This window comes from Dasypus novemcinctus, chromosome 2 (genome assembly GCF_030445035.2).
Source record: "Dasypus novemcinctus isolate mDasNov1 chromosome 2, mDasNov1.1.hap2, whole genome shotgun sequence".
Classification (NCBI taxonomy): domain Eukaryota; kingdom Metazoa; phylum Chordata; class Mammalia; order Cingulata; family Dasypodidae; genus Dasypus; species Dasypus novemcinctus.
Window position 1 is genome coordinate 190,193,875 of NC_080674.1, and position 15,930 is coordinate 190,209,804.

At 53.3% G+C, this 15,930-nt stretch overlaps 1 protein-coding gene across 3 annotated transcripts in view; it reads left to right on the forward strand.

The window, feature by feature from the left end:
* The window catches only part of RASGEF1C (RasGEF domain family member 1C), a 103,442-nt gene that overhangs the window by 85,620 nt on the left and 1,892 nt on the right, over positions 1-15,930 (forward strand). For all 3 annotated transcript variants that reach the window (XM_004478135.5, XM_004478136.5, XM_058283246.2), the window contains exons 9-13: positions 421-523; positions 2,302-2,381; positions 2,452-2,547; positions 7,149-7,244; positions 11,538-11,661. In XM_004478135.5, the coding sequence (XP_004478192.1) occupies positions 421-523; positions 2,302-2,381; positions 2,452-2,547; positions 7,149-7,244; positions 11,538-11,661 (499 nt within the window). The remainder of the gene's footprint in view (positions 1-420; positions 524-2,301; positions 2,382-2,451; positions 2,548-7,148; positions 7,245-11,537; positions 11,662-15,930) is intronic.

Sequence of the window (15,930 nt, forward strand, 5' to 3'; positions counted from 1 at the left end):
CAACAGGCGTCGGTGGGGGTGCCACTCAGAGGACCGGACTCCGGGGGTGGCTCAGATGCCAGGGTCCAGGAGTGGCCCCCGGGCCACAGCAGGCGTGGTGCTAGGAGGAGAGGAAAGGGAGCAGAGCTTTCTGCTTCCTGGAGGAGGGGGCGTTGGGGCGGGGTCTCGAGGGAGTGGGGGATTTGCAGGGGAGCTGTGCCTCCCAGCACCCGCTGAGCTGCAGGAGGCCCCGGCTCCTGGCGCACCCCACAGGAGCCCTCCCGGGCCCTCCCTGGCCCCCTCCACACTGACTGTGCCCAAGCACGCGGGCCGCAGCTGTCCCTGGGCGTCTCGCCTCTCGGCTGCGAAGACGTGCTGCGAGAAGACCGAGGAGGGAGACGCGTGGCACGCCCGGCTGAGGCTCTGTGCTCCGTCCCCCAGCCGGCCAAGAAGAAGCAGAGAGCCCAGGCGATCGAGTTCTTCATCGACGTGGCCCGCGAGTGCTTCAACATCGGCAACTTCAACTCCCTGATGGCCATCATCTGTGAGTGCACGGCCCCCGCCCTGGGGGGCTCCCGGAGGGCACAGACGGGGCGCAAGTGTGGGGTGGCCTGGCGCCGGCTGCCCGCAGGTCTGAGGCAGCCGGCCACCCCCACAGCCCCCCCGCAGAGGTCCTGGGGGAGATGCCCACCACTCGAGGCCCGCCCAGCACCCCCTCTGAGTGCCTGGCGAGGCTTGGCAGCGGGTGGGGTCTTCAGATCCAGGGAGCACGGGGGTCCCAACGCAGACGCTGGGCGGTGGGGCCCGGGGGTCTGCACACATGGAAACAGGGCCCACGTCAGTCCAGCACCCACCACCAGCACGCCCCGAGGGTCTGCGCCGGTGGGGCCCACGCAGAGAACTCCCCGCCGTGGGGAAGTGGGAGCCAGGCCTCCCCAGCCGGGCCGGCGGGGGCCCATAGAGAGCTCCCCGCCGTGGGGAGGTGGGGGCCGGGCCTCCCCAGCCAGGCCGGCAGGGGCCCACGGAGAGCTCCCCGCCGTGGGGAGGCGGGGGCCGGGCCTCCCCAGCCGGGCCGGCGGGGGCCCACGGAGAGCTCCCCGCCGTGGGTGGGGAGGCGGGGGCCGGGCCTCCCCAGCCGGGCCGGCGGGGGCCCACGGAGAGCTCCCCGCCGTGGGTGGGGAGGCGGGGGCCGGGCCTCCGCAGCCGGGCCGGCGGGGGCCCACGGAGAGCTCCCCGCCGTGGGTGGGGAGGCGGGGGCCGGGCCTCCCCAGCCGGGCCGGCGGGGGCCCACGGAGAGCTCCCCGCCGTGGGTGGGGAGGCGGGGGCCGGGCCTCCGCAGCCGGGCCGGCGGGGGCCCACGGAGAGCTCCCCGCCGTGGGGAGGCGGGGGCCCACGGAGAGCTCCCCGCCGTGGGGAGGCGGGGCCGGGCCTCCGCAGCCAGGCCTCCCCAGCCGGGCCCACGGAGAGCTCCCCGCCGTGGGGAGGCGGGGCCCACGGAGAGCCCCCCGCCGTGGGGAGGCGGGGCCGGGCCTCCGCAGCGGGCCGGCGGGGGCCCATGGAGAGCTCCCCGCCGTGGGGAGGCGGGGCCCACGGAGAGCCCCCCGCCGTGGGGAGGCGGGGTCCACGGAGAGCCCCCGCCGTGGGGAGGCGGGGGCCCACGGAGAGCCCCCGCCGTGGGGAGGCGGGGCCCACGGAGAGCCCCCGCCGTGGGGAGGCGGGGGCCCACGGAGAGCCCCCGCCGTGGGGAGGCGGGGCCCATGGAGAGCCCCCCGCCGTGGGGGGCGGGGCCGGGCCTCCGCAGCCAGGCCTCCCCAGCCGGGCCCACGGAGAGCCCCCCGCAGTGGGGGGCGGGGCCCACGGAGAGCCCCCGCCGTGGGGGGCGGGGGCCCCTGGAGAGCCCCCGCCGTGGGGGCGGGGCCGGGCCTCCCCAGCCGGGCCCATAGAGAGCTCCCCGCCGTGGGGGGCGGGGCCCACGGAGAGCCCCCGCCGTGGGGGGCGGGGCCCACGGAGAGCCCCCGCCGTGGGGGGCGGGGCCCACGGAGAGCCCCCGCCGTGGGGGCGGGGCCGGGCCTCCGCAGCCAGGCCTCCCCAGCCGGGCCCACGGAGAGCCCCCGCCGTGGGGAGGCGGGGCCCACGGAGAGCCCCCGCCGTGGGGGGCGGGGCCCACGGAGAGCCCCCGCCGTGGGGGGCGGGGCCCACGGAGAGCCCCCGCCGTGGGGGGCGGGGCCCACGGAGAGCCCCCGCCGTGGGGGGCGGGGCCCACGGAGAGCCCCCGCCGTGGGGGCGGGGCCGGGCCTCCGCAGCGGGCCTTCGCTTTTGCAGCCGGCATGAACATGAGCCCCGTCTCCAGGCTGAAGAGGACCTGGGCCCGGGTGAAGACGGCCAAGCTCTTCATCCTCGAGGTGAGCACGGGCGCCCCCGGCCCCCCGCCGCGCGCGGCCGCCCCTCCCTCACCTCCCCGTCTCCTCGCAGCACCAGATGGACCCCACGGGAAACTTCTGCAACTACAGGACGGCCCTGCGCGGCGCGGCCCACCGGTCCCGGACGGCGCACAGCAGCCGGGAGAAGGTAGGCCCGGGCTCCGGGTGCGGCCGCCTGCGCGGTGAGGGCGCCCGGGGCCGGCCCGGCGGCAGGTGTGACCGTCTAAGACGGTGTTTGTGAGTCCCAGAAAGAGAAAGATGCTGCTTGTGAACTCATCTGTCCCTCCGGCGGGACACCCTTTGATTGCGTTAGGTTCCGCCGGGTTGTCGTTGATGAGTCGCCTGGGAAGGTTAGGGCTTTAACTCACCCGCATCAGTAAGCTGGGACTCGGCATCCCCGCCCCCTCGGTGGGGCTGACACAAACAGACACTCGCTCAGGAAGACACAGGGAAAGAGACAGGGCTCTGTCACGTTCAATGCCGGGGCCCCAGGGAAAGACGAGCCATACGCCTGCTGGTTTGCAGCTGACCTTGGGAAGGGAGCCAAGGCTGACATAGGAGGCCCAGAAAGAGACATGCCCTCCGCCAGGAGAGAGAGGGAGCCCTGAGAGACAAGCAGCTGGGAGACGGGAAGTGCAGAGGGGAAGGCTGAACCCTCGCAGAGATCAGCAGCCCTCTTGCTTCAACATGGAGCTACTGGCTTTGGTGAGAAGCAACCTTGAGTTAGACTCTTTAGGGCCTGGTAACTGTAAGGTTCTACCCCAAATAAATACCCTCTGTTAAAGCCAGTTAGATTTCTGTTTCTTTGCATCAGCACCCCTTTGGCAGAATAACACAGCGGGGAGCCTGGGCAGAGACCCATGGCCACCTCATCCAACGCCCTGCTCTTCTGCAGCATCTTTCATAGATGGGCATGTCATCCTGCTTGTCAGCCTCCAGGATGGGGAACTCCCAGCCTCCCCAAGTAGGTCAGCCCTCCATCAAGCAACTCTGATTGATTCTGCCCCCCTCTCTCTGCCCTCCCCATCTCACGCTCTTCGCATACCAGCAGGCTGCCTCCCTGTTCCCAGAGGGCACAGCTGCCTGTTGGTGTATGAACCTGGGTTGGGGCCCAGCCCCCAGTGAGACATGCAGGCCATAGCCCAGGCTCGCTGGACTCTTCGCCTTCCATTCTGATACCACTGGGCACACTGGGACTTCCCATCCTGCCCTCTGAGCCCCCTTCCCGCTCTGCAGTGCCGGGTTGCTATGCATTTAGGTCTGGTTCTGTTCTCTTGGATGGTATGCAAAGCTATATGTTTAGTAGTGCTGCCCTCTTCTCTGACTTCCAGAAGAGTGGACCATGGGCCTGGCCTACAGAAGGATTAGATGGATGGATGGATGGATAAATAGATGGTTGGATGGGTGGATGGATGGGTGGATGAATGGATGGATGGATGGATGGATGGATGGGTGGGTGGATGGATGGATGGATGGGTGGATGGATGGATGGGTGAGTGGATGAATGGGTGGACAGGTGGATGAATGGATGGATGATGGATGATGGATGGGTGGATGGATGGATGGATGATGGATGGAGGAAGGGATGGATGGATGAATGATGGGTGGGTGATTGAATGGATGATGGGTGGTTGGATGGATGGGTGGATGGATGGATGGATGGGTGAGTGGATGAATGGGTGGATAGGTGGATGGATGGATGGATGATGGATGGGTGGTCGGATGGATGGATGATGGGTGGGTGGATGGATGGATGGATGGATGGATGGAGAGACAGGTGGAAGGAAAGAAGGGAGGGAAGAAGTTAGGGTGGCTGGGTGACTGGGTGTGTATACGGATGGATGAGTAGGAGGAAGGGATGGAGGGAAGGAGGGAGGAAGAGAAGGGGAGGGAGGATGGGAGAACGATGCATGCTAGAGAAGTTCTCTTAGCCCCTGGTAGCCCCAGCAAAAACCAGCGAGGCCGGCCGTCTCAGTGAGCACGGCACTTTTGTGTTTCTTCCTGCCTGAAGCCAGCCGCCCTCTCCCTGGATCGCTGTCATGGCCTTCTCCACCCAGTCTTCCCTGGGCAAGCCCCAGGCCGAGCTGGGTTCTGGATGGACTTCTGCGATCCAGAAGGCAAGGGCAATGATTTACAGTTAAGGCCCTTGGCTCCCGTGGGAGACCAGCCGGGCTCCCAGGGTCATTGCCCTGGCCTGACATTTCAACAGCCAGGGCCAGTGTGGACGCATGAGAAGGGCTTTCCCTCCCGAGGACCAGCGCCAATGCCCCTGCCTCCAGGAAGCCGAGCTAGGCTTTCTGGCGCCATCTCTGCGCACAGAGGCCAACGCCCCCGATTCCCTTCTCTGTGTGTCTCCTTATTGTGGCCCAATTCAGCCAGCATGACCAACACCAGCTCCATGGCTCGTTAGGCTGGCCTGGAGGCTGGGGACTCAGCACGGCTGGGGGTAAGAAGAAGTAGACAGAGACCCCCCCCCCATGGCACTATGAGGAGCAGGCAGGGCAGGGGCTCTGAGCCAAGCCGCGTGGGCCCTAGCCCACCCTCTGCCACTTCAAACAGCTGTGTGAGCTGGTGCAAGCTACTTAACCTCTCTGGGTCTCAGCTCCCCCTTCTGTAAAACAGGGGTAATAAGGGCCCCTGCTACAACGGGCTGTGGTGAAGATGAAATGTGACACTGCATACACGTAAGTGAGCACCACGACGCATAACAGCCGTCCACCAATGCCACTGTGTAAGTGGAGGGCTCTCGGGGAGCCCAGATGGAGGGTAAACCCAGGCTAGGGTTTGGGCGAGACTTCCTGGGTGAAGCCGCCTCTTCTGTTCCCAGAACCGGGCCTCCTGCTGCACTGAGGTCAGGCATGTGACACACTTTGGTGTCCCCCAAGTGTGGCACCTGAGCACATGTCTGTGGAACTGGCACAAATCGAGGGAGACCCACTCATCCCAGTTTGCTCAGGACTGTCCCAGTTTGAGCCATCTGTCCTGCATCTTACCAAGTCCCCTGGTCCCGGGCAAACCAGGACAGTTGGTCAGCCTACTAAAATTTAAGCATCGTCCTGGCTCTCAGCAGTCACTAGCTGGGTGACGTTAGGCCCTGCCACCCTCTGGGCCTCAGTTTCCCCATCTGCCCTGCCAGCTGAACAGTCCACACTTCTAGGCTGCCCAGAGCGGTCAGTGACAGCTGCACAGCCCCATCCATGCCTCAAAGCCCCTGTCGGCCTGGTTGGGGAGTGACCCGCATGTCCCCTGAGCCAGGCATGCCAGGTCTGGTGCCCAGTCCCCAAGGGCATCAGGCTGAACCAGGAGCACAAGCCCCAGCTCTGGAGGTGGAGGCAGAGGCAGGGCAGACCTGGCTGGGTTCCCCAAGGTCCATCTAAGCTGCTAACAGCAAGCTGGCCTCTAAAAGGATGCAGCCAGCGGGCAAGCAGATGGGAAAGGAGAAGCAAGATGTCCAATACCACGCGAGCCCCCAGCCCTTCCCAGACGGAGTCTGTCTTAGCTTGCCACAGGGCTGCCGACGCAAAGTACCGCAGATGGGTTGGCTTTCATAATGGGAACTTTTTTCAGGGTAAAAGCGTACGGTTCCGAAGTGTTGCGCCTTTGAAATGTCCAAACCAAGGCCCCATCGGAGACATTCTCTCAGCAAAGTCAGCTGCCACGTGGTGAAGCTAGGTGGTGGGGGATCCCCGCCGAGGCCCCGGCCTTCCCCTCCAGAATCTGCTGACTCCCAGAGCTCAGCCGTGGGCCACCAGGCTCAGGGCTTGTCTCTTTCTGGCCCCCTCTCAGTCTTGGCCGCTCTGCTTTCATCCCGAGTTCAGCTCTGAGCCGTCAGACCCGCAGCAGGGCTTGTCTTCTCAGGCCTGAGCTGCTCCGTGGACCCAGCCCCTCAGGGGCCCCTTTCCGTGCCGCTGTGCCCAGACCCCCCTCACATGGCAGGGTCTGTATGGCAGCTTCCCGTTCCTCTGTCTTTCTCTGTGTGTGTTGATATCAGACCCAGCAGGAGGGCGGAGATCCGAGCTGGCTCGTGCCTGGGTGAATGGTCCAATCAAAAGGGCCGCACCCACGGGAGCAGATGAGTTCAAGAGCACAGTCTTTCTCTTTCAGGGGTTCATAAGCCCTTCTCTTCAAACTGTCCCTAAACCTTTCTAATCAGGAAGCAGAACTGCGATGCTTTCTGCTTTCACCCTAAGTGCTTCAGGAATGGAGCTTTAGTGTCAAGAAAGACACCGACTGACAAATTGTAAACATAAAAAGGAAGGTACAACCCTTCAAAACGGGGTGACTCACATCCCATGTGTGTTTAGCCATGCGCACAACATGGATTTTTCTCCCAGGAAATGAGTCTGTGACGCCCAGGTGCAGTGGCTTTCCCCAGCCTCTCCCAGCAGGATACATGGTCAAGGGTCCTTGTGACAGCTGGTCTCTTACCCACCCTGAACACAAGGGGGAGAGTCCCCGTATACAGTGAGAGCCCAAAGAGCGTTGGCCTCTGATGGGGCCTGGGGGAAAACAAGGTCTAGCTCAGACTCATGGGGCCCGTTGCCCCTTCCTTGGTGGTGTCCTCCTTGCCCCACCCCTCCGTGGTGCCACTGATTAGCTTTATGCCCTTCCCGCCTTCTGCATCCTGGGGTGGCCTCCGAGGCCAGGGGGGCGCCTCACTTTCAGTCGCTGCAGCAGGGGGCTCTGGGCCCTCCAGCTGCCCCCGTGGGGAGGGCCCCAAGGAGCCGACTTCCCTCCTCTCCCTTGCAGATCGTCATCCCCTTCTTCAGCCTGCTCATCAAAGACATCTACTTCCTGAACGAGGGCTGTGCCAACCGCCTCCCCAATGGCCACGTCAACTTTGAGGTAGGACCCAGGGGCCTTCGGTGGGACCTGCCGTCAAGTTAGACAGGCCCAGGGAAAGCAGGAGCTCTGGCCCCCTTGGCAGCTGGACACCGGGAAGGAGGGCGATAAGACTCATGCGTGCATTGGCCCCAGCTCCTTGTCAGGCCTCGTGCCCAGCAAACGCTGAATCAGAACCGTTTTCAGCCCTCGAGCACCAGGCTGGTGGAAGAGACAAACCTGCAGACCCACGGTGACAACTGGCCGGTGTGCAGAGGTCGGGGGGAGGAGGGGTGCCCAAAGGAAGGGTCCTGAGCAGCAAGGAGGAAGTCATCAGGCTGAGGGCAGAGTGGGCAGAAGGAACGAAAGAGCTAGTCACGGCAGCTCAGGCATCCCCTCCTCCAGGAAGCCTGCCTGGACCTCTCGGGCAGGAGGAGGCCACCCGTCAGGGCTCCTGCAGTGCAGTGGGCTGGGCATCTCTCACTCGCAGCCCCTGCCTCCTCAGGTTCCTCGGGACAAGGCTGGGTTGACCCCACACCATATCTCATCACCCCACAGGGGCCTGCCCGGTGCCGATGTCTCAGAGTGGCCCTGCCGTGGGAGGTGCTGGTGGGCTAGGCAGGGTCGGGGGCAAGGCCCAGCGGCCCTGTAGGACTGGGCAGCAGCATCAGGGGTCTTTGATCAGACAGATGGAGCAGACCACGCAGCAGGGGTGTCCGCAATCCGCAGGAAGAAGGGGGCTCTCTCCCGCTGGAGAGCTGGCCCCGCCCTGGTGTTGGCCCGGCAGGGCCCCAGGTGGGTGTAGGCCCTACCCCACCTCCAACTCCTGAGCCAGCCCCTTGCTCCTTGTTAAGGCTCAGTGTCTCTCTCCATAAAATGGGGCTTTGATTACGGCCTCACAGAGGGACTAGTAGGATAAGAGAACAAGGAGCTATAGGGGAGTCCAGCAGCAGATGCCTGAACCCGCTGGGCCAGAGCTGCCCTCTGCTTGGGGGGGCTTGCATGGACACCCAGCAGACCTCCATGCACTGCCCACTGGCCTCGTTGCCCCTGAAGGGCTGGAGGGAGTCCAGTCCAGCAGGTGGCCTTGGTCTGCTCAGGGTACTGCACCCCCAGTTACAGGCAATGAGGACAAGCCTGGGTCTGGGCAAGACTGCAGAGCTCCAAGGGGCCTGGGTTCCTGCTCCCCAGTGATCATGACACCCAGGCAAGTGTGGGAACCCAGTCTGAACTGGCCCCCAGAAATGAAGCCGGCAGGAGGGAAGGGGCCCAGACTACCAAGTGCAGGAGGTGGGGCAGTGGGAGCTGGGCATGGCCCCCAAGGCTGAGCTAGGGAGGTCACCGAGCGGAGTTTCCTACCCATTCGTGACCTGTGCGCTGCTCATTACTTAAGATCCTTCTTTAAGTCGGCTCACTTTTTTTAAAAAAATCAAAGTATTTAAGTTTTGCATAAATGAATTTATCTAACTCTTACTTAAACATTGATTTGAAAGTATTTGCATCATTCTATAAATCAGAGGGCATGTATAATTTGCCATTAAGTAGAGATAACCATAAGAGTAAAAACAATGAGAATAAAATAATGTCCAGCTGCAGAGAGATGCTGGGGCCTGCTGAAGTCCATAGCCTAAGGCCAGCTCTCTCTAGATTTGCATTAGTCAGCCCAGGGCATGCTGATGCAAAGTACTAGAACTCTGTAGGCTTTTATAAAGGGTATTTATTTGGGGTAGAAGCTTACAGTTACCAGGCCCTAAAGACTCCAACTCAAGGCGCTTTCTCACCAAAGTCTGTTGCCACTTGTTGAAGCAAGATGGTGGGCGACCCCTGCCCAGTTTCTCAGGCCTTCACAGCTCCTCAGCTGCTCTGTTCTCTTTAGCTGCAAACTGTCAGTTGAATGGCTCATCTCTCCCCAGGGCTACCGAACCAAAGTTTTCTCTGCTGTGTCTATGGAGCTCTCTCTCTTTACTCATGTTTCTTTTCTTTTTTTAAGATTTATTTTATTTATATCTCTCCCCTTCCTCCCCTTGTCTGCTCTCTTGTATCCATTCACTGCATGTTCTTCTATGTCCACTTGCATTCTCAGTGGCCCCAGGAATCTGTGTCTCTTTTTGTTACATCATCTTGCTGCTGCATCAGCTCTCCGTGTGTGTGGCGCCACTTGTGGATTAGCTGTGCTTTTCTCGCACAGGGTAGCTCTCCTTGCAGGGAGCACTCCTTGCGCATGGGGCTCCCTTACATGGGGGACACCCTTGCATGGTGGCATGGCACTCCTTGCACATGGCAGCACTGCACATGGGCTACCTCACCACACAGGCCAGGAGGCCCTGGGTTTGGAACCCTGGACCTCCTATATGGTAGGTGGGCATTCTATCAGTTGAGCCACATCGGCTTCCCTCTCATGTTTCTTCTTTTTTTAAAAAGATGTATTTATTTATTTCTCTTCCCTTCCCCCCTCCCCCATTGTCTGCTCTCTGTGTCCATTTGCCCTGTGTTCTTCTGTGTCCACTTGCATTCTTGTCAGTGACACTGGGAATATGTCTCTCTCTCTTTTTTTTTTTTTAAAGATTTATTTTATTTTTATTTTATTTCTCCCCCTCCCCACCCCAGTTGTCTGTTCTCTGTGTCTATTTGCTGCATGTTCTTTGTCCGCTTATGTTGTTGTCAGCGGCACAGGAATCTGTTTCTTTTTGTTGCATCAGTGTGTGCGGCGCCATTCTTGGGCAGGCTGAACTTTCTTTCGCGCTGGGCGGCTCTCATTACGGGGCACACTCCTTGCGTGTGGGGCTCCCCTACGTGGGGGACACCCCTGCATGGCAGGGCACTCCTTGCGCACATCAGCACTGCGCATGGGCCAGCTCACCACACAGGTCAGGAGGCCCTGGTTTTGAACCCTGGACCTCCCATATGGTAGGCAAACGCTTTATCAGTTGAGCCAAATCCACTTCCCTCATGTTTCTTCTTGAGTGTCCATTTATATAGGCCCGCCAAGGGGGCGGGGATTCAGCCCTGAGCATGCCCTACTGACATGGTAGAATCTAAGTCCTAATATTTACAGGTAATTTAATCAAGACATGTCAGCTGATTCTAATGCATTCAAAAGGTATCACACCCAGAGGTATGATATTTACAAACTACTATCTCTTCTGGGGATTCATAAATAATCTGAAACTGCCACACCACTGAAAAGAGAGGCTCAGTTGAATCTTAGGTATTGGGCTCCATGGATGCCTGCTTGAGTGATCAGAGGGAATAAAGGCGATTTGAAGAGGAAATTTTTGCTGGGTGTATCAGTGAGAGTTCTCCAGGTATACAGAATCAACTGGATGTGTGTGTGTGTGTGTGTGTGCTAAGAGACTTACTTTAAGGAACTGACTCACTTGATTGTGGGGCTGGCCAGTCCAAGATGTGTAGAACAGTTGATGTTAAAGTCTTGAGGCAGAATTTCTTCTTTTCGTCTGCAAGTTTCAGTTGTATTCTCCTAAGGTTTCTGTCTTAGTTTCTCAGCTGCTCTGACAAGTAGCACCCAATGGATGGGCTCAACGATAGGAATTTAGTGGCTCACAGTTTCAGGAGCTGGAAGGCTGGTTTCCTCCTGCGGTCAGTAGCATTCTGACCGGCTGGCAATCCTTGGGTTCCTTGGCTTTCCTATCACATGGTGAGGTCCTCTCCTTTCTTACTGGGTTCCACTGACTTGAGGTTTCTGGCTTTTTCTCTCATAAGTCCTCCAGGAATAGGATTAATCCCCATTCAGATTCAGTTGGCCACACCTTAACCGAAAATAATACCTTCAAATGGTCTTATCTACAAAAGGTCTTATCTACAATCCCATATGAATGGGATTAAGATTAGGAACATGTGTTTGTTGAGGGTATGTAATTCAACCTACTACAGCCTCCCAGTGATTGGAGGATGTCCACCACATGATGAGTGTAACCTCCTTAATTAAAGTCAACTGATTGTGGATGCTAATTTCATCTATGAAAAACTCCATAGCAATACGTAGGCCAGTGTTTGAGCAAACAACCCAGCCAAGTTGACACGTAAAATTAACCATTACATGGGGTCATTCTGTCATTTATTGCCCCTTGTTCTGCCTAACTTCCCTGCCCACTGCCAGAGCTGGAAGGACCCCCACAATCTGCCTCTAGAGTGAAGTGGAATTTTAGAGTATCTGTATGGGGATTTCAGAGACTGCTCCCTCAGGATGCCTCAGTGGGGGGTGATGAGAGAGGCCATGGCACGGCCAGTCATGCACACTCAAGAGTGACCTCCAGGCACTGGGTGTGTCTCTGTTTTGTGTTTCTGTGACCCTGGCAGAAATTTCTGGAGCTGGCCAAGCAGGTTGGAGAGTTTATCACATGGAAACAAGTGGAGTGTCCCTTTGAACAAGACCCCAGCATCACCCACTACCTGCACAATGCCCCCATCTTCAGTGAGGACGGTAAGGGATCATTAGCCCACCATTTGGGGTTCTCTGGTCTGAGAAGGGATGTAGCATGCCCGGCCTCTTCGGACATCACTGGGTGGCTGGCTACCACCCCAGGAGCTAAGATGGGGCCTGAGGAGCTGCTTGTTGGGCCCTCAAATGTCTTAAGACCCTTGAGGCCCTCAGGTGCCTGTTTGGACGTAGTTTGGACGCTATTGGGCATTGTAAATCTGAATCACCTATCTGTCTGAACCCCCACATTCATTCCTCATCAGTAAAATGGGGGCAGTGATAAGAACTGTCTTCCCAGGGCTCACATGGGGATGGCTGGGCACTGGGTTGACAGCGGGTCTTTCCTCAGCTGGGGGTGGAGTGGGGAGGTGTCTTCTGTATGTGAAAGAGAGAAAGAGAAACTGGTATGAGGATATTTGTAAGACATAACAAATTAACTTGCAAATTTACTAAGTGGGTGGAGCCCAATATCTCCCTCCTCTTGGAAGAGAAAGTCCCCGAGAAGGAGTTAGATGGGCAGGTGGGGTCTTCACCAGTAGAGGCACCATGGCCCAGTGCTTAGCTGCTGCTCTCTAGAACCAGGATGCCTGAGCTCCCAACCTACCTGGAAGGTACGCAGGAAATCAGCACACAGGAAATCTGGCTCCTCATCTCAAAAAGTGTGTTACAACTGGACTCACACCCATGTGACCAGGAAAACAGAACAATATAAATTACCCAGTCTGAACAAAAGAGAGAAAATAGATCGAAACAGAGTTTTAAGTACCTGTGAAGCTATAACAAAAGAGCTAACATTCATTCTATTGGAATCCATGAAGGAGAGGAAAAAGAAGGCAGAGTTGAAAAAGCACTGAAGAAACAATGGCTGGGAACTTCCCAGATTTGAATAAAACATAAACCTACAGATGCAAGCTGAGTGAACCGCAAACAGGATAAACCCAAAGAAATCTACACCAAGACACATCATAGTCAAACTTCTGAAAACGAAAGAAAAAGAAACTAATCTTTAAAGCCATGAGGTAGAAATGACACCTTACCTATAGGGGAAAAACAATTAGAATGACAATAGATTTCTCATCAGAATCCATGAAGATCAGAAGGGAATAGCACATTTTTTAAGCACTGAAAGAACAGAACTATCAATCCAGAATCCTATATCCAGTGAAAATACCCTTCAGTATTAAAGGGGAACATAAAGACAGTCTCAAATAAAGGAAAACAAGGAGAATTTATCACCAGTGGACCTATCCTAAAAGTATAGCTAAGGGAAGTTCTCTAAATAGGAAACAATAAAACAAGGAAATTTGTAACATCAGAACAAAAGAAAGAACATAATCAGCAAAAATATGGGTAAATATAATAGACTTTCCTTCTCTTGAGTTTTCCAAATTAAGTTTGATGGTTGAAACAAAAATTGTAACTCTGTCTAATGTGGTCCTAAATGTATGTAGAGGAACTATTTAAGATAACTAGATTGTAAATGGAGAAGGGTAAAGGAATGTAAAGAGAGGAAAGGTTTCTACACATCAGTCAAATTAGTAAAATAACAATACCAGTAGACTGTGATAAGATTATATATATAATGTAATACCTCAAGCCATCACCAAAAATGCTACACAAAGAGATATATTTTTTTGTACATCTATATATATCTATAGTGAAATCAACATGGAACTCTAAAAATTCAGGTAACCCACAGGAAGATGTTTAAGAAAAATAAAACATAGAAACAAAACACAGAGAGAATGAAAATAGAAACTAAAATGGCATACCTAAGGCCTAACATATATATAATTATATTAAATTAAATGGTCTAAATACACCAAGTAAAAGACAGTGATTGGCACAGTGGATTTCAAAACATGACCCAACTATATGCTCAACAAGAAACTCTCTTCAAATACAATGATTTAGGCAGGCTCAAAGTAAAAAGATGGAAAAGGATATATCATGCAAACATTAATCAGAGGAAAGCAGGAGTGGCAATATTATCAGATAAGGTAGATTTCATAGAAAAAAAAATTAACAGCGACAGTGAGCTATGTTATATAATAATAAAAGGGGCAGTCCCCAAGAAGACACAGAATCCTATATGTGTATCTACCAAACAACAGAGCTGCAAAATATGTGATGCAAAAAAACTTACAGAACTGAAAGGAGAAATAAATCCACAATTGTGTTTTACAAAAGTAGACAGAAAATCAGCAAAGATATAAAATTCAACAACACCATCAACAACAGGATCCAATCAACATTTATAGAACATTCCACCCAACTAGAGCATAATGCACATTCTTTTCAATTGCCCATGGAACAGCTACCAAGATTCCAACATATACCAGATATCCTGGACCATAAAACAAACTTCAACAAATTTAAAAGAACTGAAATCATATTTTGTATGATCTCTGACCTCAGTGGAATCAAACTACAAATAAATAACAAAGACAACAGGAATATCTCCAAACACCTGGAAACTAAACAATACATTTCTAAATAACCTATGAATCAAAGAAGTCTCAAGGGAATTTTTTAAAAAATGGTCTAAATGAAAAAGAAAATATAATAAAAACTAGTGAAACACAGCTAAAGCAGGATAGAGAGGGAAATTGATAGCTCTGAATGCATATCTCAAAAGAAGGAATAATCTCAAATCAATCATCTAAACTCTCACCTCAAGAACCTAGGAAAAAGGAGCAAAATAACCTCAAAACTAGGAGAAAGAAATAAGAATAGACAAGAGTAGAAATCAATGAAACTGAAGAGAAGAAAAAAAGAGAATATCAATTAAACAAAGAGTTGGTGTTTTGAACAGAATAATAAAATTGACAAGCCCCTAACAAAGAACCTTTGACAAAGAAAATGAGAGAGAAGTCACAGATTACTAAATCAGGAATGAAATAGGAACTATTACTACAGACTCTGAAGACACCAAAAGAATAATAAGGGAATACTACAGTCAACTCTACACACATACATTTGACAACTTAGATGAAATGAACCAAGATCTTGAAAAATACAGACTACCACAATTCAATATAAAATAATTCAAATAGCCCTATAACTGTTAAGGAAGTTGAAAGTTTAAATAAGGAAGTTAAATAAGGAAGTTGTAGTTTAAATGTCCAGAAATGAAATCTCCAGGCCCAGGTGGTAACACTGGAAAATTCTACTGAATGTTTAAAGAAGAATTAACACCAATTCTAAACAATCTCTTCCAGAAAACAGAAGAGCAGGAAACACTTCCCAATTCATTTTATGAAGCCAGTGTTACCCTGATACCAAAACCAGTCAAAGACAATACAAAAAAGGAAGTTACAGACCAATAGCCCTTATAGATATCAATGTAAAACTCCTTAACAGAATATTAAGAAATATAAGTAAGCAATATATAAAAAGAAGTATACATCACAACCAAGTATGGTTTAATTCAGGGATACAAGAATGGTTCAACATTCGAAAATCATTCTGTGTAGCACACCATATTACCAGGCTAAAGAAGAAAATTCACATGATCATATCAATCAATGCAGGAAAAGCATTTAACAAATTTCAACACCTTTTCATAGTTAAAAAAAAAAGTCTCAGAAAAATAGAAATTAAGAGGAATTTTCTCAACTTGATAAAAATGCATATACAAAAATCCTTCAGCTAACGTCTTACTTAATGGCAAAATACTTTCTCTCTAAAATCAGTAACAAGGCAAGGATGTCCACTTCCCAACTTTTATTCAACATAATGATGGAAGTTCCAGCCAATGCAATAAGGCAATAAAAGGAAATAAAATGTATACAGATCAGAAAGGAAGAATTAAAACTGTCCCTATTTGCAGAGGCAGTAAGAAAATCCCAAAGAAGGTAATTTAAAAACCTCCTAGAACTAATAAGTGAGTCCATCAAGGTCACAGGACACAAGATAAACATACAAAAATAAATTTTATTTCTATATTCTAGGAATACAAACATGGACACCAAGAGTAAAAATAAAATGCCACTTACATCACTCAAAAAAATGAAATATATAGGTTTACTCTAATGATACATGTACAGGACTTGTATGCTAAAAATAACAGTGCTGATGAAAGAAATCAAAGAATAGCTAAATAAATGGAAAGACATACCATGTTCATGGACTGGAAGACTCAACATAGCAAAATATCAGTTCTCCCCAAGTTTATATACAGGTTTAAGGCAATTCCTATCAAAATTTCAGCAAGATTTTCTGTAGATATAAATGAGTTATTCTAAAATTTATATGGAAAGAAGAACTAAA